The sequence below is a fragment of the Bos indicus genome, chromosome 29 (assembly GCF_029378745.1).
Source record: "Bos indicus isolate NIAB-ARS_2022 breed Sahiwal x Tharparkar chromosome 29, NIAB-ARS_B.indTharparkar_mat_pri_1.0, whole genome shotgun sequence".
Classification (NCBI taxonomy): domain Eukaryota; kingdom Metazoa; phylum Chordata; class Mammalia; order Artiodactyla; family Bovidae; genus Bos; species Bos indicus.
Window position 1 is genome coordinate 26,882,998 of NC_091788.1, and position 25,655 is coordinate 26,908,652.

A 25,655-nucleotide genomic window follows, 5' to 3' on the forward strand; every position below is an offset into this window, starting at 1 on the left:
AGAAGGGAGTAAAGTGGAGAAGAACCCATGTCCTCCCACACTTGATTCTTCAAATACAACTCTCTTCTGTTCAAATACGACTAAAAATAGAATAAGTCAATTAGGAAAAACTGCCAGAACACAAATGTCTTTAATGACTCATTTGAAAAAAGCTGCTTGAGAATAAGGAAATACTATTATTCAATATGCTAATTTGTTTACACAGAAGAATTGAGCAAGAGGGACATCACCAGTGCACACTGGATTTAAGACCTCTCTGCCCACTAACACCAAAGCCAGGAGAGATACCAACTACTGAATTTCAGCTGGAGAAAGGACACAGGTGAGACTCTCTTCTGGGGAGTAATTCTGTTGTTTTTCTATTTGGAGAGCCTTTTCTCCCATAATTGATAAATTTCAGTTGGGGAGAAGTGTTTTCTACTCATTATTGGGTCTGCTGGGCAGAGCAGGACCTCAGGAAAGGTTATGAATCTACTTTATTCTTCTTTACTGGATGACAGATTGGCCACGAACAAATAAAACACTGGTAGAACCCTCTTAGTCTTTCTAGAGATCTGGACTGAGAATTAAGGGTTTATGCTTCTTCCTAAAACCTATTTCAAGTTTTCCTATAGTAATAATTCTAAAAAGAGTAAATGGGAATTGGGAACTAAGCTATCTTTGAAATTCAAAATCGCAAAACATATGTCTATCTTATATATCATAGTTGTGTATCTCTGACCTTCTCTTTCTTTCACATCAGCACAATGAAGCTTTTAATAGGCATTCTTTTCTGTACCTTGATCATGGGAGTCACCGGTGACAGCTGGTATTCATTCTTCAAGGAGGCTGTGCAAGGTAAGAGCCCCAGAGGATGAAGGGCACACCCAGCTGACCCCAGGATTCACTCTGAGCAGAGGCCACACACCACACACCTGTCAGATGTGGCTACTCCTTTGAAAAACCACAAATGGGTGAGAGCTGGAGGGTTTCTCCTTCCATGCTGGTCTGACTCAGCACCCACCACGGGCTTCTCCAGACCCCAGGTCAAAGATGCTTTGAACCCAGCCTGTCCTTGATGGTAGTGGGCAGCGAGTAGGACTTCCAAGGCAGCCAGGACTTCCAAGGGGTGAGCTCCTTGTCGCTGTTTAGTTGCTAAGTCATCTCCAACTCTTTTGCAACCGCATGGACTGCAGCCTGCCAGGTTCCCCTGTCCATGGGATTTCCTGGGCAAGAATACTTGTGGGGACTCATAACTCAAATTTTTCCAGTCTTGAAGTTTACCTGTGAACTTGGTATGTCCCCAAGGGTGGAATGTCCAGGGAAAGGGTGACCTGAATAAACGTCACGCCCTACTCTGGGGAGAGAGGGTGCCTGGGAAAGAGAAGACCTGTGCTTGGAAGGAAGATCCCATTCTGTACCCAAGCAAACGGCCAATGGTTGCAAGGCAGAGCTCATGGAAATCAAGCCCTAATGCCTATCCACACAATAAAAAGAGCAAATTCCCACTGATCTGCCGTGCTAAGACTGAGATAAAGCCAGGAAGCAAACCTAATCTGCCATTCTTTTATAATTATTCTTAAAGATTTATTGGTTTACTTATTTTGGCTGTGATGGGTCTTTGTTGCTGTACGGGCTTTCTCTAGCTGTGGTGAGGGGTGGGGGGCTCCTCTTTGCTGCAGTGTGCAGGTTTTCTCGTGGTGGTGGCTTCTCTTGTTGCAGAGTGCAGGCTGTAGGTGCGTAGGCTGTAGGTGCGCAGGCTGTAGGTGCATAGGCTGTAGGTGTATAGGCTGTAGGTGTGTAGGCTGTAGGTGCGTAGGCTGTAGGTGCATAGGCTGTAGGTGCGTAGGCTGTAGGTGCGTAGGCTGTAGGTGTGTAGGCTGTAGGTGCGTATGCTTCGGTAATTGTGACACAGGGGCTTAGTTGCTCTGAGGTATGTGGGATCTCCCCGGACCAGGGATACTTGTGGGGACTATGTGTCCCCTGCATTGGCAGGCAGATTCCTAACCACTGGACCACCAGGGAAGCCCCCAACCTGCCATTCTTGATGGGAAATGAAGCTTATTGGCTACTTGTTAAAACAAGAAAATTATGTGGTCAATTGTTGCAATACTTTGATCTGCATGTATTGTTCTTAATTTTGTTTTATTTTCAGTATTTCTTCTTCAATGCTCTTCCTTTTTTATGTACATCTGAGTTTCTGACCTGTACTATTTTCCTTCTCTCTGAAGAACATCTTTTAGCATTTCTTTCAAGGCAGGTCTATTGCCAACAAATTTCCTTAATTTTTTGAGAAAGTCTTTCTTTCTCCTTCACTTTTAAAGTGTAACTTCACAGGGTACAGAATTTTAGGTTGGTGGTTTTTCTCTCAGCACTAAATATTTCGCTCTATTCTCTTTTGTTTGCATGAGTTCTAAGGAGAAGTCATGTAATTCTTGTCTTTGTTCTTCTATAGGTATCTTTTGTTTTCTTTTGACTTCTTTCAGAATTTTTAAAAAAAAATCATTGATTTTCTGTATATGCCCAAGTGTAGATTTTTTGCAGGGGAGGTTTTAAGGGTTTCTTTTTTTCATTCTGCTTGGTGTTTTCTGAGCTTCCTGGGTCTGTGGTTCATGTCTGACATTAATTTGGGGACTTCTAGGTCATTATCATTTCAAATATTTCCTGTCTTCCTTTCTCTGTTTCTTTCCTTCTGGTTATCCCACACACATATGTTATACCTTTTGTCGTTGTCCCATGGTGCTTGTGTATTCTGTCCTGGTTTTGGCAATCTTCATTCTCTGCCCTTTGATTTTTGAGTATTCTATTGAGATATCTTCTGTCGTGGAGATTCTTTTCTCAACCGTGTCTATTCTGCCAATAAGCCAACAGAATGCATTCCTTATTTCTGTTATGGTGTTTTTTTAATTAAAAAATTTTTTTTTTACTTTACAATATTGTATTGGTTCTGCCACACATCAACATGAATCTGTCACAGACGTACACATGTTCCCCATCCTGAACCCCCCTCCCACCTCCCTCCCTGTACCATCCCTCCGAGTCGTCCCAGTGCACCAGTCCCAAGCATCCTGTATCGAACCTGAACTGGCGATTCGTTTCATATATGATATTATACATGTTTCAGTGCCATTCTCCCAAATCATCCCAACTTCTCCCTCTCCCATAGAGTCCAAAAGACTGTTCTATACACCTGTGTCTCTTTTGCTGTCTCGCATACAGGGTTATCGTTACCATCTTTCTAAATTTCATATATATGCGTTAGTATACTGTATTGGTGTTTTTCTTTCTGGCTTACTTCACTCTGTAGAATAGGCTCCAGTTTCATCCACCTCATTAGAACTGATTCAAATGTCTTCTTTTTAATGGCTGAGTAATACCCCATTGTGTATATGTACCACAGCTTTCTTATCCATTCGTCTGCTGATGGACATCTAGGTTGCTTCCATGTTTTTTTCATCTCTAGCATTAGTTTTTTCTTTCTTAGCAATTCTATCTCTCTGCTTACATTACCCATCCATTCTTGCATGTTGACTACTTTGTCTTTTGATCTCTTAGAGTATTAATCATAGGTGTTTTAAATTCCCAGTCTGGTAATTCCAACATCCCTACCAGGCCTGGTTCCGATGCCTTCCATGGCTCTTTTAACTGTGTTGTTTGCCTTTTGGTATGCTTTGTAATTTTTTCTTAAGAACCAGACTTGATGTACATGATAGAAGGAACTGCTCTAAATAGGCTGCCTTTAGTCATCTGGAGATTGGGGAAGCATTACTGTGTGCCATGTGCTAAGTTGCTTCAGTCGTGTCTGATTCTTTGCAACCCCATGGACTGTAGCCTGCAGGCTCCTCTGTCCATGGATTCTAATAGGCAAGAACACTGGAGTGGGTTGCCATGCCCTCCTCCGGGGATCTTCCCAACTCAGGGATCGACCCCTGTCTCTTATGTCCCCTGCATTGTCAGGTGGGTTCTTTACCACTAGCACCGCCTGGGAAGCCCAGTCCTATGATGAGATCTCAGTAGTTTTTGACGAGCCCGTGGCTCTGGACTGTGAACCTCACAGGTATTTCTGGCTTTTTCTACCCTTCAACTGGGGCAGGATGGCAGGAGTGGGCTGGAGCTGGTTATTTCCTTTCCCCAGGTCACTTAGATTCTGATAATACAGAGTTTTCTGAGGGAGGCCTATTGAGAACAGAGAACTCTGGCATGTTTCAAAATGGTTCCTTTTCCTCTCCTCCTGTGAGCAGTAGCCCAAGGGAAATTTTTTAAAATATAAATTTATTTATTTTAATTGGAGGCTAATTACTTTACAGTATTGTAGTGGTTTTGCCATACATTGACATGGATCCACTATGGGTGTACTTGTGTTCGCCATCCTGAACCCCCCTCCCACCTCCCTCCCCAGCCCATCCCTCAGGGTCATCCCAGTGCACCAGCCCTGAGCACTCTGTCTCATGCATTGAACCTGGACTGGTGATCCATTTCACATATAATATACTTGTTTCAATGCCATTCTTCCAAATCATCCCACCCTTGCCCTCTCCCACAGAGTCCAAAAGACTGTTCTATACATCTGTGTCTCTTTTGCTGTCTCGCATACACAGTTATCATTACCATCTTTCTAGATTCCATATATATGCGTTAGTATACTGTATTGGTGTTTTTCTCTTCTGGCTTACTTCGTTCTGTATAATAGGCTCCAGTTTCATCCACCTCATTAGAACTGATTCAAATGTATTCTTTTTAATGGCTGAGTAACACTCCATTGTGTATATGTACCACAGCTTTCTTATCCATTCGTCTGCTGATGGACATCTAGGTTGCTTCCATGTCCTGGATATTATAAACAATGTTGTGATGAACATTGGGGTACACATGTCTCTTTCAATTCTGGTTTCCTTGGTGTGTATGCCCATCAGTGGGATTGCTGGGTCATATGGCAGTTCTATTTCCAGTTTTTCAAGGAATCCCCACACTGTTCTCCATAGTGGCTGTACTAGTTTGCATTCCCACCAACAGTGTAAGAGGGTTCCCTTTTCTCCACACCCTCTCCAGCATTTATTGCTTGTAGACTTTTGGATAGCAGCCATTCTGACTGGCGTGAAATGGTTGGAAATTTTTAAACAATATTTTCTGTGAGAATCTGGTTGAGCTCTTGAAGGTAACTGTCACAATATTATGGGGCCCAATAATAGCTGGGCCCCCCAGGAGGTTTTAGTCTCAGAGTTGTCTCCACAGAACCTCCTGCAACTTGTCAGTTCTGGTTTGGGTCTTTCTACCTTCAGCACAGGTTCGCTCACCGGTTTCTGCTCCTGAGTTTCTGGTCCAAAAGGCCTCCTTTCTCTATGTCGGTCTGTTTGTCTCTCCAGCCTTGGAAGCAATGCTATGCCCTGTGTCCTCCCCCTCTTATGGATCCAAGAAGAGTTGCTGCATTTTCAATCTGTTCAGCTTTTTAATTGTTACAATGGAGTGCTGACATTTAAGATCCTTATGCAGGACTGGAGGTGATGCTATTAATTTTGCAACTGAATTCTTTATAATTTTTGTCTTGATATTTGACAAATTCAGTCTTTCTGATTTTGAACTCATGTGCTATTCTTTCTTTTTCATTGTATTCTCTGAATACCAGGTTTTTTTTAAAAAAAGATTTCCATTAAAATTTTTTTTATTTATTTTTATTGAAGTATAGTCGATTTATAGTGTTTCAGGTATATAGCAAAGTGATTCAGTAGTGTGTGTGTGTATATATATTCCTTTTCAGATTCTTTTCCATTATAGGTTTTACAGTATATTGAATATAGTCCCCTGTGCTATATAGTGGGACTTCCCATGTGGCTCAGTGGTAAAGAATCCACCTGCCAATGCAGGAGACACAAGAGACGCAGGTTCTATCCCTGGCTCGGGAAGATCCCCTGGAGGAGGAAGTGGCAACCCTCTCCAGTATTCTTGCCTGGGAAACCCCATGGACGGAGGAGCCTGATGGGCTACAGTTCACAAGGCTACAGTCCATAGGGTCACAAAGAGTCGGACACTACTGAACACACACGCAGGTACTGCATGGTAGGTCCTTGTTCTTCACCTGTTTTATTTGAATATCAGTTTTTAAAAGTTATTTACTTATTTTGGTTGCGCCGGGCCTTCACTGTTGCACGAGGGCTTTCTCTACAGCGAGCAGGGGCTACTCTTCATTGCAGAGCACAGGCTTCTCATTGCGGCAGCTTCTCTTGTTGCTGAGCACAGGCTCCAGGCACACAGACTCAGGAGCTGTGGCTTGTGGGCTCTAGAGCGTGGGCTCAGTAGTTCAGGCATGTGGTGTGTGTAGTTGCTCCATGGAATGTGAAATCCTCCCAGACTAGAGATCAAATCCATGTCCCCTGTGTTGGCAGGTGGACTCCAATCCCTGTACCACCAGGGAAATCCTGAATATCAGTTTTTAAAAAGAGTTTTGGGGGGCCACTGCAAAGTTTCTCTGCACATAGTAAAGAATATTTTATTCCTTGCTGCTGCTGCTGCTGCTGCTGCTAAGTCGCTTTAGTCGTGTCCGACTCTGTGCGACCCCATGGACGGCAGCCCACCAGGCTCCCCTGTCCCTGGGATTCTCCAGGCAAGAATACTGAAGTGGGTTGCCATTTCCTTCTCCAATGCATGAAAGTGAAAAGTGAAAGTGAAGTCGCTCAGTCGTGTCTGCCTCTTAGCGACCCTAGACTGCAGCCTACCAGGCTCCTCCGTCCCTGGGATTCTCCAGGCAAGAACACTGGAGTGGGTTGCCATTTCCAGAGCACCACAGTCCCACCCAATTCAATCGAACTGTAAAGGGCTCGCCTTACAGTTACACCGAGATCCGATCCACAGTAAGGACTATGCATCTCAATCTAGGATTTCAAAGGATCACTTTGTCAAGAGTCAAAATCTGAAAAGTAGGGGAGAATTCTTATCCCCCGACTTCACCAACATGTCCCCATGTTACTGTTGTTGTTTTGTCTCCTGACAGGGGCTTCGGACTTGTGGAGAGCCTACTGGGACATGAGAAACGCCAATGTCCAGAATTCAGGCAGATACTTCCGCGCTCGAGGGAACTACGAGGCTGCTCAAAGGGGCCCTGGCGGTGTCTGGGCTGCAAAAATAATCAGGTAACAGGGGGTCCTGAGGGCGCTGAGCGGCGCCTGTCTGTTTCCAGAGAGTCAGGGGGCTCTGTGGCCCATCTTCCTCCTGCCCCTGCTCTCGGCACCTGCATGGACAGCAGAGCCAGGGCAGGATATGGGTGCGGAGAAAGAGAGGAGTCACTAAAGAAGCCTGATTCAGGGTATTCGAAGAACCAGTAACCAGGGCTTTGCCCAATAGGGTGTGTATTTTAGCCCTCCTTCCTGAGGATGGGCTTTTCTAGCCTCCTCTCAAACACACTTCTCTGTCTGCAAGAGGGGAAAGGAGTCAGAGGACAAAGCTGTCTCAAGCGACCCAGCTGAAATTCTCCTGTCTCCCTTCCTTCCAGCAATGTCGGGGAGTACCTTCAAGGATTCTTATACCAGATTTACCTTGGAGACAGCTATGGGTTGGAGGACCAGGTGTCTAACCGGAGAGCTGAGGAATGGGGCCGGAGTGGCCAAGACCCAGATCACTTCAGACCTGCGGGCCTGCCGAAGAAATACTGATCCTGCTCCCTCTGTTCTGGAGGGATGAGGCTATGAGCCACACCACGCTTCTCCAAAAACAGGGAAATAGTGTCACTGAGCTCTGTCACCCCAGGAACTGAGACAGGTACCCAGAGGTGCCCAATAAATGTTTGTGGAACTGAACATGTTGATGGAAGCTGGAGTCTTCGAGTCAGACTCTGGGGAGAAAGGCCTGCTGGCACCATATGGACAGTTAAAGCTCTGGGGAGGACGAGCCTGTGACCGCAGGGCCCCAGGAATCCCTGGCGACCTGGACCCTGCCCTGTGCTCACATGACCCCATTGAGCCCCGGGACTCTCAGAACCCCATTTCTCCTCCTGAGTAAGCCTGCGCTGGGAGAGCACTGGCCATCACGCTGGGCTCCTCAGTGGCTGGGGCCTGACCCTGGCACACGCCTGGGCAGCCCCATCCCCACTTCTTCCGCCCCAGTCACTGTGTTGCTGCCTCAGGCCTCTCTGTGTCCCGACTCTCCACTGCCCAGCTGGTTGCATCCTGACCCACCTCACGCCAGGCCTTATCCCCAGGGATCTCTTCCCAAATCAAGAAGGCACATTTGCTTTGGGAAGACGAGTCCCATGACACCTATCCTGGAAACTGCATCTTAGACTCCAGTTATTTCTCATCAACACCAGAGCCTACCCCTGACTCAACTGTTAACTGGTCTCAGCTCATTTTATCTAAGAAATCATTCTCAGATGAGTTTCCCTTACCTTTATCCTCACTATCTTTGGGTCAAACAAAATACTATTTTCACTTCTAGGGTGAATGTCAGTTATGTGGATACACACTTCCAATGCAGTTTAAGAGAAGCCTCCTCAGAAGCACAGACTGATGGCGAGCCAAACTCTGCTGGGGTGTGCGAAGCTGAGTCATTTTCTTTCATTGTAAATGTTCTAACTCTACACGTGTTATTTGATTTACCACAAAGGCTTTGCAGGTCTCAGTTGAAGAAATGAGGCTTGGAGATAAGTGATCTGGACCTTGCTCCAGGTCACACCTGTAGTAGGTGAGCAGCCAGGACTGCAGGCTGGTGTGTCTGACTCCAGGAGAGCAGGGATGTGTTTTTAAGACCGAGAGTTTCAGAGGCGGGGACTCTCTCCTCCACGAATCTCCAGCATGAGAGCCCTTGTGCCCAAGAGATGCCTGACTGGTTACAGACACACCATAGCTTGTTCTCCTCATGCGAACAGTGCCTTGCAGACTCCTTACCCTTGGTATCTGCTTCCTTAATAAATTCCCACATTGAAAACCCAGACTTCAGTCCACATTAGTTCTCACTCTTGAGCATTTTTTTCTTCCTTTTGTCTTCAAACTTGAAAGTGTGCTCACCTGCATGTTCTGCTTCCTCACTTCTGACTCACACTAGAACCCACACCAGCCTGACCTCTGTCCCCACCACTCAGCAAAACAGCTCTGGTCACCGCTGACCTCCATGGTGCTAACTGACAAGTTCCTTTTTCATACTAGGAAGGCTCTGAGACATGCTCAGCACAGTTGTCTTCTCCCTCCTTTCTGGTAGGTTCTCTCTTGGCTTTTGTTTACCCTCCTTTTGTTTCCCTTTAATTTCCTTTATCTCCTTAGCTGAGTCTTTTCATCTCCCCAAACCCTAAGGGTGCTTCAGACTTGGTTCTGGATTCTTACTTTTTTTTTTCACTTTTTGTGTCTATATTCTCCCCAACAAGTGTACCAAATAGTATCTATATGCTGATGGCTCTGAAAAGGATACCTCCCTGCTCAGAACCTGATTTCCCAGATCTGTGTTTACAGACACCTCTGCTTGGATGGCTTCCAGAGATCTCACACTTGGTGTGTCCCAAAGGGAACTCTCATCTGCCTCCAGAACTCTTCACCCTCAGGCCTCTCCATTTCAGTAGATGACATCATTGTTCCTTCTGTTGCTCAGCCCAGAAATTGAGGCATGTCATTGATGCTTCTCTTCCCTTTACCCCACACCCAGTCCACTAACAAGTCCTGTGATTCAACTTCCAAAATTCATCTCTAGTCCGTCAGCCTGCTCTCATATGCATCTCCATGCTCCTGGCCACACCATTTCTCACCTGGGTTTCTGCAACAGCTGTCTATCTAGTCTCCACATCTTCATGGTTTTCCCCTCTGCTTAAGTTGACTGTATAATTTTTCATCTAAACCAATTCACTTTCCACTGAGGAAAAGGGCCTTATTGTTGACTATACATGGATGGCAGGAGTAAACTGAAACTGTCCTGGGTAAAAGAGAACCCTACCTCTCAGTCTAGCATACAAATTATATTCAGATCATGTCTCTTCCCTGCTTAAATTCTTCCCTGGGTTCCCATTTCCCTCAGAATGTAATCTAGTGTGAGCTGTCCCTGGCCACCCTCCAGTATCATCTCATGCCACACCCTCCCAGGCTCCCTGTCCCTTCATCTCACCAACAAGCCAAACTTTTATTTGGCACAGGACCTTTGCATATGACATTTTCTCTGCTCAGAACACTCTTCTGCTTGGTCTTCACCTGACTGTGTGTTTCTCACCTGTGGAGCTCTCCTGAGATCACTCTTTCTTGAGAGAGGCCTTCCTGGTCACCCTGGCTGATCTACTCTGGTTATTCTGTACTTTTTGCCAATTTCAACATGTGAAATTCTTTTACTAATTTTTTGGTTTATTCTTCTGACTTCTTTTGGACTTTATTTTGGTCCACATTCATCCCTTTTACTATAAAATCAGTGAGAGAAGTGACCATTTCTTTCTTGTTTATATCTGAATACCCAGTCCTTGCATATAATGGAATTTCAACAAGTGCTTATTGGAAATTAATAAATGAATACTTGAATTCATGTATTGTTTTATTAGTAAAATTTTTTCTTTCAAAGGAGGTCAGACTGGCTTTAAGAAACAGGAAGGAACTAAGAAAGAGGGAGAAGCTAAAGAAGGGACAGTAGAGTCAGAGGAAGCAGGAGGCAGGGGATCAAGCCACAAGGGATGGTGGACCCCCAGAGGAGCAGAAACTTCTCTTGCTCTGCGGAAGGAAGGAAGGTGAAGCGTAGGGCTGGGGAAGCAGCACATTTGAGATGCAGGACATGGGACCTGCGGGAATTTGATTGTAGCTCCTCTTGATGTAGGTGACTGTCCCCGAGATTCGTCACACTCCAGGGTATTTACCTGTTTTTTGTCTGTTTTTAAAGCAAGTACATAGAAAACGCAAGGCTAAAGGCATGTCTCTCCTCCTGTGTGTCATCCTTGCATCCACAGTGCCTGTCACAGTGCCTCAAACATAGTAGTTGCTTTATGAATATATGTTGAATGAATGAAGTCTGAGAAAAGGTAGGGTTCAAAAGAGGTCAGAACTGGTAGAGGGGTTTGAGAGCTGTAGAAAGTATGGATGTTGGATACAAATTTGGATGTGGAGAATGTGGTGATGAGTTACTTTGAAGTGACAGCTAAATCTGTACTGATAACATACTAAATACCAGCCAAAATGATATAATTTTACTTCATCATAAAAATAGTCATGTATGGATGTGAGAGTTGGACCATAAAGAAAGCTGAGTGCTGAAGAATTGATGCTTTTTAACTGTGGTGTTGGAGAAGACTCTTGAGAGTCCCTTGCACTGCATGAAGATCCAACCAGTCCATCCTAAAGGAAATCAGTCCTGAATATTCATTGGAAAGACTGATGCTGAAGCTGAAACTCCAATACTTTGGCCACCTGATGCTAAGAACTGACTTATTTGAAAAGACCCGGATGCCTGGAAAGATTAACGGTGGGAGGAGAAGGGGACGACAGAGGATGAGGTGGTTGGATGGCATCACCGACTCAATGGACATGGGTTTGAATAAACTCTGGGAGTTGGTAACGGACAGGGAAGCCTGGTGTGCTGCAGTCCATGGGGTTGCAAAGAGTTGGACGTGACTGAGTGACTGAACTGAACTGAAAAATATTTTAATCTAGTGATGCTTTGCACAATCCCTCACAGATATGAAAATTAGGAATCCTACATGCAAGAAATTATTAGTCATTGCGGTAGCTGATGAGAAGTCTTGAAGAAAGAATAAATATTTTGAATGTCTGAAGTTCTGTGTTGACTATCGAGGGGCAAGTTAGCAGAGAACACTGTGAGACTAAAGAAAGGCAAAAGCACACACTGGTTCTCTGATACTGAGACCCTTAGACTGAAAGCTGTGTTACTATTTGTATACCACCAAGAAAAATGTTACCATTTAAATTCAGACAGAGTGTTTTCTTATCACCATGAATTTTTACTCTATACATTTTGAAGGGGTTCTTTTGGACTTAGATTTTAATCTTACTTCACTCTTGTGTATAAGCAAAAAGGAAAGTATACACAAAAACTAATCCTAAAGCAACGACAACCGTTTCATAAGTGCTTCCTAATAATTGGGGCTTCTCTTGTGGCTCAGCTGGTAAAGAATCTGCCTGCAATGGCGTAGACCTGGGTTCAGTCTCTGGGCTGAGAAGATCCCCTGGAGAAGGGAAAGGCTACCCACTCCGGTATTTTGCCTGGAGAATTCCATGGACAGAGGACCCTGGTGGGCTACAGTCCATGGGGTCGCAAAGAGTTGGACACGACTGAGCGACTAAGCACAACACAGAAATTACCTGTGGGAGTGGGGTGGGGTTGGTGTAATCTCCCTTAGTCCTGTAGGGGTAGACGAGGGAGCGATTACAGATTCTGTGGGTGGGGGGCGGTGGGAGAAGGAGAGAGACAGAGACAGGGACACAGAGAAGTATGTGGAGAGGGGCACTTGACAGGAGTTGTGCCTTTGATTGAGGGGCGCAGCCAGTCTGTGGCAATCCCTCCCTGAAGAAGCCGTAGGACTGAGTCAAAAAAAAAAAAAAAAAAAAAAACACACAAAAAACAAAAAAACAAGCCTCCCCTCTCTCCCCAGCTCCTGGCCAGGTTCCCTGTTGTCCAAATCCAGCCAGGGCCAGAGCAAAGGGCTCAGGTGATATAGTCTGGACAGGCCAGGGTAGCAAGTGGGATGGTGAGTGAGTGACTGGTGGGGCAAACAAGAAATACCCACATAGCTAAAAAAGCTAATCTCATAACTGGAGGATTTAGGGTAATGAACTTGTGTCCAAGACTCTCTTGCAGTGTAATAGTGATGTGAGGACTGCCTGCCTAGCCTCCCCTCCTAGGTTCAAAGTCCAATGCTGACACATGTTCCCAGTGCTGCAGTGCAATCAGAGGGCAAGGTGGGAGGACGTGGAAAAGAGTGGCTGTTGTCTGGACAGCATCGCAACTAAGGCTAACTCTTACTATGTACAGATTCAAAACACTCTGGTTCTTCAAGAGTACGTATTATCTTAATATACCCAGTTTACAGAGGATTCTCAATTTAGGGGACTTTTAACAACAAGTGGATTTATTTTCCAAACTCTGCTTTCCACTAGGATTTTTCAAACGTTCATCTTGATCCTTATGATTTGGGTCATTTTTATTATAAGTCTCTGCAGCACTGTTTCAAGCTTCAGTATTCTATCTGCTTTAATGTTTTCCACCCCTCCCCTACTACCAACCTCGTTGTTGGCTAGATTTGTAGCTGGAGGCACTTGGAGGGTGAGGGTATAGACAGCTCTTTCTCTATTCCTCCTGTTCCAGCAATGTCAAGGTGTGCAGAGAAGGCCAGTTCTGAGGTGTCTTCCCACCACACCTCCCAGATCTTGCATAAGGGTGGGAAGAGCCATTTGGCCTCATTCTGGTTAGGTGTGCTTCTAAATGATGCTGATATTCTCTGTCCAGGTGAGGGTCTCCAGGAGGTCGTGGGCATGCTGGTGCTCCTGAGGTGAGTCCAGCTTCACATCACTCCTCAGCCATGGGGGACCTTCCCAGAGAGGAGCAGGTTATCCACAATGGGTTCTGATGATGGTGCACCTCATCACCATGGGTTCTAATGAGGTGTCACCTCACCTGGCCCAGCACTGCATTTTCTCTACCTTCAGTGGTCTTTCCAGTGGATTCCAGTGGACCCCCTCAAAATGACTGGGGACCTCTTCTCTTCCTGCAGAGACGGCAGATGGGAAAAGGCTCACCCCATCTCCTTCCTAGTCACAATCCACCACTGCCTTTTCAACTCTACTGGCATGGGTGCGCCATGTTTAGAAACTTCCAGAATATTCACGGCTCCTACACATGTAGACTCTCTCGAGAACTCGCCACACTGCCCTCTGCTTGGATAGGGGCATCAGAGTGAGCTGGTAGTGTCCGCAGTGAGCACGCACCCGGCTGAGAGATGAACAGGCATTTTTGTTTTCTTCTTGGCACCCTGAATCAATTGCCAGAAATCGCCTGCCTCCGCAAATGCTGCACTCCCCGGGAGGCTGACAGCCCTGGCGTCTCCCCTCCCCTCCTCGGGCATCTCCTACGTGGACCAGGGGTGGGGTGGTGGAGGGGGCGGTGTTGACGGTGGAGCCAGCGCTGCTGCCTCTTCCTCGGCTTTGGGAGCTCACGAGGTCTGGCGCTGCTTGCTGGATGCCCTCTAGGGGGTGGGGTCCTCGGAGCCACTGTCCTCAGCTGTGGGTGATGGAAACGCAGCAGCACTCAGCAGCCTGTTTTCACACCCGGCTGCCAAGGGAGCCCTTGCACAATGCTCTAGTTTCCCAGGGTCACTTTTCGAAATCTGTGATTATGGGAAAGAAGAGCCAGGTCCTCTCTGAGAACAGTGTGTTCGGTTTACACACACATTTATTACATGTGGAGTCCTGTCAAACCACACTGTGTAAAACATGTTTGCAAAATCTCCGGTGAGTGACTCACTCGTATGTTTCCTGAAAGAACTGGGCAATGGACCAGAACTCAGGCTGCCCAGGGTGCCTCGTTCCTGAACCATCCAACCTGGGAGGAGCCAGTGCACTGAGACCTTCCTTTACCCTCTGCAGGGTGGACTTAGACCATCCAAAACAGTCTCACGTGGAGTCTGCAAAGACCTCGCTTCACCCTTCAGTAAAGATGTCTACAGAACTCCTTCCTCCGTCTGTTCACTCTTCAACTCCCACTTCATGCTCCCCCAGCACACGGCAAGAGCTGGGCCAGGCCCTGGGGATCTGAGACAGACAAGACCAGTGCTCTCACGTGAGGAACATTCCACTGGAGAGTTATGATTAAGCTAATCAGTATTTAAGAGAATTGAATTAAAATATATCGTACATTTATTTGGTTATTTGCCAAAACACGCAGTGTGAGCTCTATGACCTGAGGCTAAGAATCGCAAGGCTCCATCCTCACAGACTAGATCTGAATTTCAGCTTTGCCACTGTGACAGGTAAGGGTAGTAACATGCAAACATTATCATGGTGAGCTGTGAAATGAAAAAGCAGAACATAAAATGATAGTATTATACCACCCTGTTTCCTTTATGTGTTCATATGTCTACATCCACTTAGATAATAGACTGGAAACAAAGTTTCTACAGAGGTTCTTCCTGCCCCTCCCCGTCTCATCCAGGCTCAGGAAATTAGTATTGCTTTTATTTTTGTTTTTATGCTTATTTTTTATTGTTCAAGTTTCCTCTCTGAAGATGTTCATTCAGTAAGATTCATCAAGCCTGGCTGTGTCGAGGCTTTTCCTAGGCACTGAGTATGGTGGTGAAGAAAACCAGCAACTTACTTCCTATCCTCATGGGGGTGAGATAAGGAAAAACAGCAAATGTCCATTTACACTGTAGTTTACATATATATGCTTCTCTGTCTACACACACACACACCCACAACATCACTAAATGTGCAAACACATACACATAAATAATGCACATGAATTCATAAAGATTATGATAAGATAAAAATTGACAAATGTGTCAGAGTCACAAGTAAAAATTCATGATGGAAAATAATAGGGAAAGGACGTCGGTAATTTCATGTTCCATATTCTATCTGTTAATAATCCTACTGTGACTTTTTGTTTTCCCTATGATTTCTTTTTCTCTCAGGACTGTACCTCTTTTAGGGTTAAACACTGTAGTTTTAGCAGTTGGCCTAGGAAACTACAGGCCCTACTAATCTCTGGAGAAAGAATTTTCCCCAAGATAAGAAATAGAAAATGTTCCATCTCTTCTGCAACTGCAAGAACAGCAAATGGAAGAACAAAACCTGTATCGACAAAGCTTATTTCTAACAAAGGAGTTTTGTTTTGTTTAATGACAACAAAAGAGACATCAGAGATAGTCACTATGTCCCGTGACAGCAACCCTCTAATATTTTATTTATAATGTAGATATTAATTTATGTCTTTGAAGCAAAATTCTTTTCTGATGGAAGCTGTTATACTGGAAAAGCAGATAGCTCGTTCATGCCAAGGCAAGAGCACAGAGCCATAGAAATCCTCCCCATTGCTGTAGGATCTGTGAGCTGGGCTGCCCCCCTGGACAGCAGAGTGACACTTCACTGTGAAACTAAGCCTATGCACGCCAGCTCTGTCCCTCCTGTGATACACATGGCATGGCGCAGGTATCATTTGTATTGATCTGACACTTAAAACATGACTGCTTGTCAGTTTACTTTTCTGGTTATTAATGACTTGTGCATCTCTTTCTGAGCTTATTTCTTATTGCGTGTTGTCTGTAAACTATTTTTTTTCTAACACTTCACCCATTTTTCTATTGGGGCTGCCATCTTTTCCTTACTGACTTATAGAAATTCCTTGTATTTTTGAAATATTAATCCCTTGCCATATTTTAAATATCATCTTTTCCCATTCTCTATCTGCAATTATGTTCTTATTTTTGATGTAATCAAATTCACCCCTTCCTGATTTGGGGTTTGTGCCTTTGAAATTTGAGAATTTCTACACCATCTCTCGGAGAAGGCAATGGCACCCCACTCCAGTACTCTTGCCTGGAAAATCCCATGGACAGAGGAGCCTGGTAGGCTGCAGTCCATGGGGTTGCTAAGAGTCGGACACGACTGAGCGACTTCATTTTCTCTTTTCACTTTCATGCCTTGGAGAAGGAAATGGCAATCCACTCCAGTGTTCTTGCCTGGAGAATCCCAGGGACGGGGAAGCCCGGTGGGCTGCTGTCTATGGGGTCGCACAGAGTCGGACACGACTGAAGTGACTTAGCATAGCATAGCATACACCATCTCTAGATCACAAATATATTCTTTGATATTATTTTTTATTAACTTTACAGTTTATCTTATATTTACATATTTAACACTTCTGAAGTCAACTTATGTATGTGTACTAGGCAAGGGCCTAATTTTCTAGGCAAGAATACTGGAGTGGGTTGCCATTCCATTCTCCTGGGGATCTTCCCAACCCAGGGATCAAACCTGGGTTTCCTGCATTGCAGGCAGATTCTTTACTTCTGAGCCACCAGGGAAGCCCTATTAGGTAAGGGCCCAGCTTTATTTTTCTCTTTGCAAAACTATCAAACCATCCTATCTTCAATGATTTGTGATGTCTTCTTGAACATATATTATACATGTGGCCCTAGCTCTCACTCTCTATTCTGTCCCATTGGTCAATGTGTCTTTAATTGAGCAAATACTATTTTTATTACTGTATTTTGCTGTTTATCTTAACACCTGGTATGGTAAGTTCCTCTTCTTAATATCTTCCTTTTTTGAGGCTGACTTTTAATGCATTGACTTTTATTTCTGTATATGAATTTTAGAGTAATCATCTTCTGTTCCAGAAAAATTCAACTGAAATTTTCAGTATTACATGTGTGGATTAATCTGGGGTCGAATTAACATCCTTAATGTTAAGTCATCCCATCAGTGAGCTAGAAACTTCTCTCCATGTTTGAATCATCTTTTAAGGTGTTTGTTAGCGGTTTGACACCTTCTTCATTGCAGTTCTGTGAATTACTGATGAAAGTAATTGCTAGGAATTTTATAGTTTTGCTGTTACTATGAATAGTTTATTGTTTTCGTCATGTTTCCTATTTGGGTATTTCTACTATGGAAAACCTGTTGGTTTTTGGATCAAGTGTGGGCCATCTTATTAAATTTACATATTAATTAGAGTAGTTTGTTGATTTTGAGGTTCAGGCCTTGATGATTATAGTAATGGAAATGATGACATTTTTATCTCTGCCTTTCCAATCCTTGTATCTCTTCTTTCTTTTTATTTTCTGTGCCTTGGCCAGGGCTTCCAGAACTGTGTTAGACAATAGTGGTGACAATGGGCATTCTTTGCTCATTCCTGATTCTTCAAATGATGGGCTAAACGTTTTTCCATTTTAAAATCTTTTATGTTATGAAATTAATTTAATTTTATTTCATCTTAATTTTATAAAATTAAGATGGTTTCCTTTAAAATGTAATTTTCTAAAGGATTTTTCTCTCTCTTTTAAAAAATTCTTATTGTTGATTTATTATGTTATGTTAGTTTCTGTATACAGCAAAGTATGTCAATTATATATATATCCACTATTTTTTACATTCTTTCCCCATATAGGTCATTGCAGAGTATTAAGAAGAGTTCCCTCTGCTATGCGGTAGGTCCTTATGTATCTATTTTATATATACTATTATGTGTTTGTCAATCTAAGTCTCCCAATTTATTCCTCCTCACCCCCTGCTTTATCCCCTGATTACTACAAGGTTTTTTCCCTACATCTGTGACTCTACCTTAAAGGATTTTTTATTTTTTTAATATAAATTTATTTATTTTAATTGGAGGCTAATTACTTTACAACATTGTATTGGTTTTGCCACACATCAACACGAATCCACCACAGATGTACACGTGTTCCCCATCCTGAACCCTCCTCCAATCTCCTTCCCCATATCATCCCTCTGGGTCATCCCGTGCACCAGCCCTGAGCATCCTGTATCATGCATCGAACCTGGACTGGTGATTTGTTTCACATACGATGTTATACATGTTTCAATGCCATTCTCCCAAATCATCCCACCCTCTCCCTCTCCCACAGAGTCCAAAAGACTGTTCTATACATCTGTGTCTCTTTTGCTGTCTGACATACAGGGTTATTGTTACCATCTTTCTAAATTCCATGTATATGCATTAGTATACTGTATTGGTGTTTTTCTTTCTGGCTTACTTCACTCTGTATAATAGGTTCCAGTTCCATCCACCTCATTAGAACTGATTCAAATGTCTTCTTTTTAATGGCCGAGTAATACTCCATTGTGTATATGTACCACAGCTTTCTTATCCATTCGCCTGCTGATGGACATCTAGGTTGCTTCCATGATCTGGCTATTATAAACAGTGCTGCAATGAACATTGGGGTACACGTGTCTCTTTCAGTTCTGGTTTCCTCAGTGTGTATGCCCAGCAGTGGGATTGCTGGGTCATATGGCAGTTCTATTTCCAGTTTTTCAAGGAATCTCCACACTGTTCTCAATAATGGCTGTACTTGTTTGCATTCCCACCAACAGTGTAAGAGGGTTCCCTTTTCTCCACACCCTCTCCAGCATTTATTGCTTGTAGACTTTTGGATAGCAGCTATTCTGACTGGCGTGAAATGGTACCTTATTGTGGTACCATTTCTCTGATATGCATTTCTCTGATAATGAGTGATGTTGAGCATCTTTTTATGTGTTTGTTAGCCATCTGTATGTCTTCTTTGGAGAAATGTCTGTTTAGTTCTTTGGCCCATTTTTTGATTGGGTCGTTTATTTTTCTGGAATTGAGCTGTAGGAGTTGCTTGTATATTTTTGAGATTAATTCTTTGTCAGTTGCTTCATTTGCTATTATTTTCTCCCATTCTGAAGACTGCCTTTTCACCTTGCTTATAGTTTCCTTTGTTTGCAGAAGCTTTTAATTTTAATTAGGTCCCATTTGTTTATTTTTGCTTTTATTTCCAATATTCTGGGAGGTGGATCATAGAGGATCCTGCTGTGATTTATGTCAGAGAGCGTTTTGCCTATGTTCTCCTCTAGGAGTTTTATAGTTTCTGGTCTTACATTTAGATCTTTAATCCATTTTGAGTTTATTTTTGTGTATGGTGTTAGAAAGTGTTCTAGTTTCATTCTTTTACAAGTGGTTGACCAGTTTTCCCAGCACCACTTGTTAAAGAGATTTCTTTTCTCCATTGTATATTCTTGCCTCCTTTGTCAAAGATAAGGTGTCCATATATGCGTGGATTAATCTCTGGGCTTTCTGTTTTGTTCTGTTGATCTATATTTCTGTCTTTGTGCCATTGCCATACTGTCTTGATGACTGTGGTTTTGTAGTAGAGCCTGAAGTCAGGCAGGTTGATTCTTCCAGTTCCATTCTTCTTTCTCAAGATAGCTTTGGCTATATGAGGTTTTTTGTATTTCCATACAAATTGTGAAATTATTTGTTCTAGCTCTGTGAAAAATACCATTGGTAGCTTGATAGGCATTGCATTGAATGTATAGGTTGCTTTGGGTAGTATACTCATTTTCACTATATTGATTTTCTGATCCATGAACACGGTATATTTCTTTATCTATTAGTGTCCTCTTTGATTTCTTTTACCAGTGTTTTATAGTTTTCTATATACAAGTCTTTTGTTTCTTTAGGTAGATGTATTCCTAGGTATTTTATTCTTTTAGTTGCAATGGTGAATGGAATTGTTTCCTTAATTTCTCTTTCTATTTTCTCATTATTAGTGTATAGGAATGCAAGGGATTTCTGTGTATTGATTTTATGTCCTGCAACTTTACTATATTCATTGATTAGCTCTAGTAATTTTCTGGTGGCATCTTAGGGTTTTAGTTTTACTTTTTCTTTTCCAATTTGGATTCCTTTTATTTCTTTTTCTGCTCTGATTGCTGTGGCCAAAACTTGAATAGTAGTGGTGAAAGTGGGCACCCTTGTCTTGTTCCTGACTTTAGGGAAAACGCTTTCAATTTTTCACCATTGAGGATAATGTTTGCTGTGGGTTTGTCATATATAGCTTTTATTATGTTGAGGTATGTTCCTTCTATTCCTGCTTTCTGGAGACTTCTTATCATAAATGGATATTGAATTTTGTCAAAGGCTTTCTCTGCATCTATTGAGATAATCATATGGTTTTTATTTTTCAATTTGTTAATGTGGTGTATTACATTGATTGATTTGTGGATATTGAAGAATCCTTGCATCCCTGGGATAAAGCCCACTTGGTCATGATGTATGATCTTTTTAATGTGTTGTTGGATTCTGATTGCTAGAATTTTGTTAAGGATTTTTGCATCTATGTTCATCAGTGATATTGGCCTGTAGTTTTCTTTTTTTGTGGCATCTTTGCCAGGTTTTGGTATTAGGGTGATGGTGGCCTCATAGGATGAGTTTGGAAGTTTACCTTCCTCTGCAATTTTCTGGACAAGTTTGAGTAGGATAGGTGTTAGGTCGTCTCTAAATTTTTGGTAGAAATCAGCTGTGAAGCCGTCTGGACCTGGGCTTTTGTTTGCTGGAAGATTTCTGATTACTCTTTCAATTTCCTTCCTTTTGATGGGTCTGTTAAGATTTTCTATTTCTTCCTGGTTCAGTTTTGGAAAGTTGTACTTTTCTAAGAATTTGTCCATTTCTTCCACGTTGTCCATTTTATTGGCATATAATTGCTGATCAGATCAGATCAGTCACTCAGTCATGTTTGACTCTTTGCGACCCCATGAATCGCAGCATGCCAGGCCTCCCTGTCCATCACCAACTCCCGGAGTTCACTGAGACTCACATCTATCGAGTCAGTGATGCCATCCAGCCATCTCATCCTCTGTCGTCCCCTTCTCCTTTTGCTTCCAATCCCTCCCAGCATCAGAGTCTTTTCAGTGAGTCAACTCTTCGCATGAGGTGGCCAAAGTACTGGAGTTTCAGCTTTAGCATCATTCCTTCTAAAGAAATCCCAGGGCTGATCTTCAGAATGGACTGGTTGGATCTCCTTGCAGTCCAAGGGACTCTCAAGAGTCTTCTCCAACACCACAGTTCAAAAGCATCAATTCTTCGGCGCTCAGCCTTCTTTACAGTCCAACTCTCACATCCATACATGACCACTGGAAAAACCATAGCCTTGACTAGATGAACCTTTGTTGGCAAAGTAATGTCTCTGCTTTTGAAATAATTGCTGATAGTAGTCTCTTATGATCCTTAAAGGATGTTTTTAAAAGAAACATAACTTCAGCTTTATCAAACCCTCCTTTTTTTGATCAATCAAGATAATATATTTCTCCTTTAGCTGATAATGTGATGAATTACATTAATTGTAGTCATAATGTTGACCAATTCTTGCATTCCAAGAGGAAACCTCACTTGGTTATGAGGGATTTTTAATGCTCATATTTGGTTTGGTAACACTATAATCTGTTTGAATTGTTTGCACCTTTAGAGGTGAAATGGAACTATTGTTTTCTTGTATTGCCCATCTCTTACTTTAGAGTCAAGTTACTCTACTTCTTTAAAATGAGCTGTACATTTCTACTCTTGATTAGTTTCCTACATCATCCTATGTAACATACTATTAACTGTCCCCTGAGATTTTAGCAGACTTTCCTGGAAAACCACTGGCCTTAGTAGGGGACACTGGGAAGAAGAGACATGTGATAGCCACTTTTGCTTATTTAATACTTAACTAACTTCCTAAAGACATCTATGTTCTTTACAACAACAACAACAACAACAAAAAGGTGCTTACTTAAAAAGTTTGAGGCTTTATGTGCCACCAGGAGTTGATTAAATGGAGATCTGAGCTCCATATTAAGTTTAACTTTGAACCAGGAAAGAGGAATTCAGATAAATGTCACTCACTTGGGTCTGTGTGGACAGTCTACCTCTGTGAACTGGTTTTAACCAGCTCAGAATAATGCTGCTGAAGACCTTTTATGTTGAGAGATACTAGAGTCATTGCAAAAAGTTTCATGTTGTGCTGTGTGTAGCTGTTGTTGGTGTTGACTGTTGTGGCTTCTGCCAAAAATCACTGGGTGTACACGCATGAACTGTGGGTGTTGTCCTCCGTGTGAGTTGCCAGAAGTTTTCTGAGAGGAGAAACGTGGTGGATCTGGTCTCTTAGATGGTTGTTTTCAGATTTGGAGTGACTGGCATCAGATTTGTGTGCGATTCTAGGCAGTCAATCTTTCCTTATGACATCAGCAGTCAGTGGAGGCTGTTTTCCTACACTGTTGGACCAGGGGCAGAGTGAGGAGCCCCCCAGAGCAGAGTTGACTGCCTCCTAGCAGGTGACCTCAGAATCAGGGGGCTGCTGTCCTCTACCAGATAAACAGAGATCCTCAGGAAGCTCAGAGCAGCTGTGCAGTATGTTTCCTTTTCTGATGTGTCAATTCCAACCCTCACGTGTCTTTTCTTTTTTTGAGGAAAAAAAAAAAAAAAAGAAGCTACATACTCTACAATGTGCAGGGCATTAATAATTTATTCAGTGCTATTTTCTTTTAATCTCCTTGGTGTACTGTAGGATGAAGAGGAGGGAAGCCAGCCTTTCTGGTGCTAAAGCTGTGTTTCTTTTCCTTTTGGTAAACTGAACTTCACAGGCCTGTCTCTCTCTCTCTCTCTGGATGCTGTCTAGTAGAATTCCAGGGTTTGGCTTTAGAGTAGCTACATGTCCTCCCAGCTTCCAGTGTGAGGAGAGACTATCCTCTCTTCTGCAGCTGCAACAAATATAGGTGTTTTTTCTATATCATAAACTTTGGGACCTAGGCCACAAGTGTTATTCACGATCCTGTGGGTGTTTGTTTTTTTGTTGCAAATCTTTGGTGTTCTTCTCATCTCTTAATTATAACAGAAAATGAAGGTCTCTTAAACCTCTCAGTAGTTTTATCACGCATGACTATTAGGGGAGGGGTACCTTCTAATTTATTATATAAACCAGGTCTCTTTCAAAAATAAAACAATTTGCCAATTGTCACTCACTATTAACTATTAATCAGAGACAACAGACACTAACAGAGATCATCTTGCAAACCAGGACACAGCTTCACATGGAGACTCCTGGGAAATCCCTTAAGGCCTGAGGATTCTGAAATCACCATGACAGGATGGTTTTCTTTTGCGGGACAAACAAGTGAAAAGAGCTGACCGCCCCTGTTGTCTATTGTTCTAAGCATGGCCCTGCAAAACTGGGTGTTCCTTCCAGTAAGACTGAGTGCCTTCAGTAACAAGGAAGAGAACTTGCAATGCCTGACTTGGTGTCTAGAAATTGTTTGCTTTGTCTCTAATGATTTTATCAAATAATGAATGACTGGAATGATGCCACAGAGTGGGAAGTGGAATTCCAGTATGGAATGGCTCCAAACAGAGTCAGAGTTGCAAAAGAATGTGATCACTGGCCCATGATTTCTGCCCCGAGGAAGGTAGAAGAAGAGATGTGGACATCATAGCCCGTCTCTGTGGAGTTGCCCCAGGGCATGTCCAGGGCTGATGACTATAGATGGTTGACAGCATCCCCTCTCCCCACCATGTCTACTCCTGGGACCAAGTCAGCTAAGCCAGCTCAGGGACCTAGACTACCCGAACCACAGTGAACCCAACTTTCCCAAGAAGTGTAAGTTCTGTTGTGAATATTTAAATATTGCTTAGCTTTGCCTTGGATAAAAAGCAAACACAGCAATCCTTTAGACAGTTTTCCGCCCTACATGTTCATCTCATTACACCTACAGGAAATAAAATATGTCCCAGATCCAGAAAGAGGCATCATCCTATTTCTGAGAGGTTCTACTCTAAGACAGGGCTTCTCATGTGGCCTATTGGTAGAGAATCCACCTGCAATGCAGGAGATGTGGGTTCGATCCCCGGGTCAGGAAGATCCCCTGGAGAAGGAAATCTCCACGTGCTCCAGTACTCTTCCCTGGAAAATCCCACAGACAGAGGAGCCTGAGGGGCTACAGCCCATGGAGTCACTAAAGAGTCAAACACGAACTTGGTGACTAAACACCAATAACACATCTAAGACCATGGTTCCCAGACCACAGTGTCATCCTCACCTGGTGTGCTTCCGCCTGGGCCAGTGCTCTTCTTTCTAACGTCCTGCTCATATTTCCCAGAGTTTTTAACAAATTGGAAATGCTTTGCCCTCCTTCTTCTCAGGATTACTACTGGAGCACAAGTCCCAGATCCTTCAAGACTCTAATTTACCATCTCCCCTCGTCTCAGTTCGCAAGTTTCCATGATTTGCTTGCAACTGTCTTGGAGATCACTTCCCTGTGTCTCCGATACACTGCTCACATTCCTGCTGTCCTGTTAACACTCCAGGCAGGAATCCTGAGGTGGTGCTCCTGGGCTGGGCCTTATTGCCCTCCTGTCATCCTCAGGCTTCCAACCCAGGCCCCACCATCAGGAAGAGCAGTTCCATGTCCTTTAGGTCCCCACCATCTCTGACATATTACACATGCATCATCTCTCCTCCTCTGGGAAATCCGGTGACTTTTGAAATTTCCCTTTAGAATGAAGAGGCAGAGATGGGACATGGAGTTCATCAGAGATGCCATCCCCGAGAGAGCACCTGCATGAAATCTCCTCCCAAGATTATCTTCCTGAACTCACAGAATAAAGCTCAGTCCTGCTTTTCTGATGGATACAGCTATTTTCTGACATCATACACTCCAGCATTCTTGTGATAAATCAGCTTTCTCTGCATCCTTCCTGAACCTTCTATCCTGATAATTTAACAGACATCTCAATTTTCCTGTTCATTTTTATGGTGTCATTTCTATATAGGATCACAGCAGATTTCTACACTATAGTTCATCCTTCTTGGGATTATAATGACCTCTCAATAAGACCTACTGTTATGACCATCAACAGCATCTGATCATGAATACACTTGAAGCTGGAAGACTCCCTTTTCCAGTGCTGAATCCACCCCATGTGGGTGCTGGAAGTTTGATTTTCCTGAGTTTCTGTCTCCTTCCTTTCCTGCTGCTGTAGCCTGAGGTCCCAGCTTCATCCTGAGCTGTTCCTTGTAATGGACCCATTCTGCTGTTCCATTTGCCCTGTATGCTCATATTCTTTACTCAACTCTCTTTTTCTAATGTTAATCTTTGGAATTCCTAGGTGACTCAAATGGTAAAGAATCCACTGGTAGTACAAGAGATCCGGGTTGTTTCGATCCCTGCGTCAGGAAGCTCCCCTGGAGAAGGCAATGACTACCC

General features: G+C 43.3%; 1 protein-coding gene across 1 annotated transcript; it reads left to right on the top strand.

Moving 5' to 3' along the window:
• The first annotated feature begins 205 nt into the window (after positions 1-205).
• Positions 206-7,766, top strand: LOC109554403 (serum amyloid A-4 protein). The gene is made up of 4 exons (XM_019954860.2): positions 206-322; positions 743-837; positions 6,965-7,103; positions 7,463-7,766. The coding sequence occupies exons 2-4, from the start codon at positions 747-749 to the stop codon at positions 7,620-7,622; spliced, it is 390 nt and encodes a 129-aa protein (XP_019810419.2). The 5' UTR covers positions 206-322; positions 743-746; the 3' UTR covers positions 7,623-7,766.
• The last annotated feature ends 17,889 nt before the right edge of the window (positions 7,767-25,655 follow it).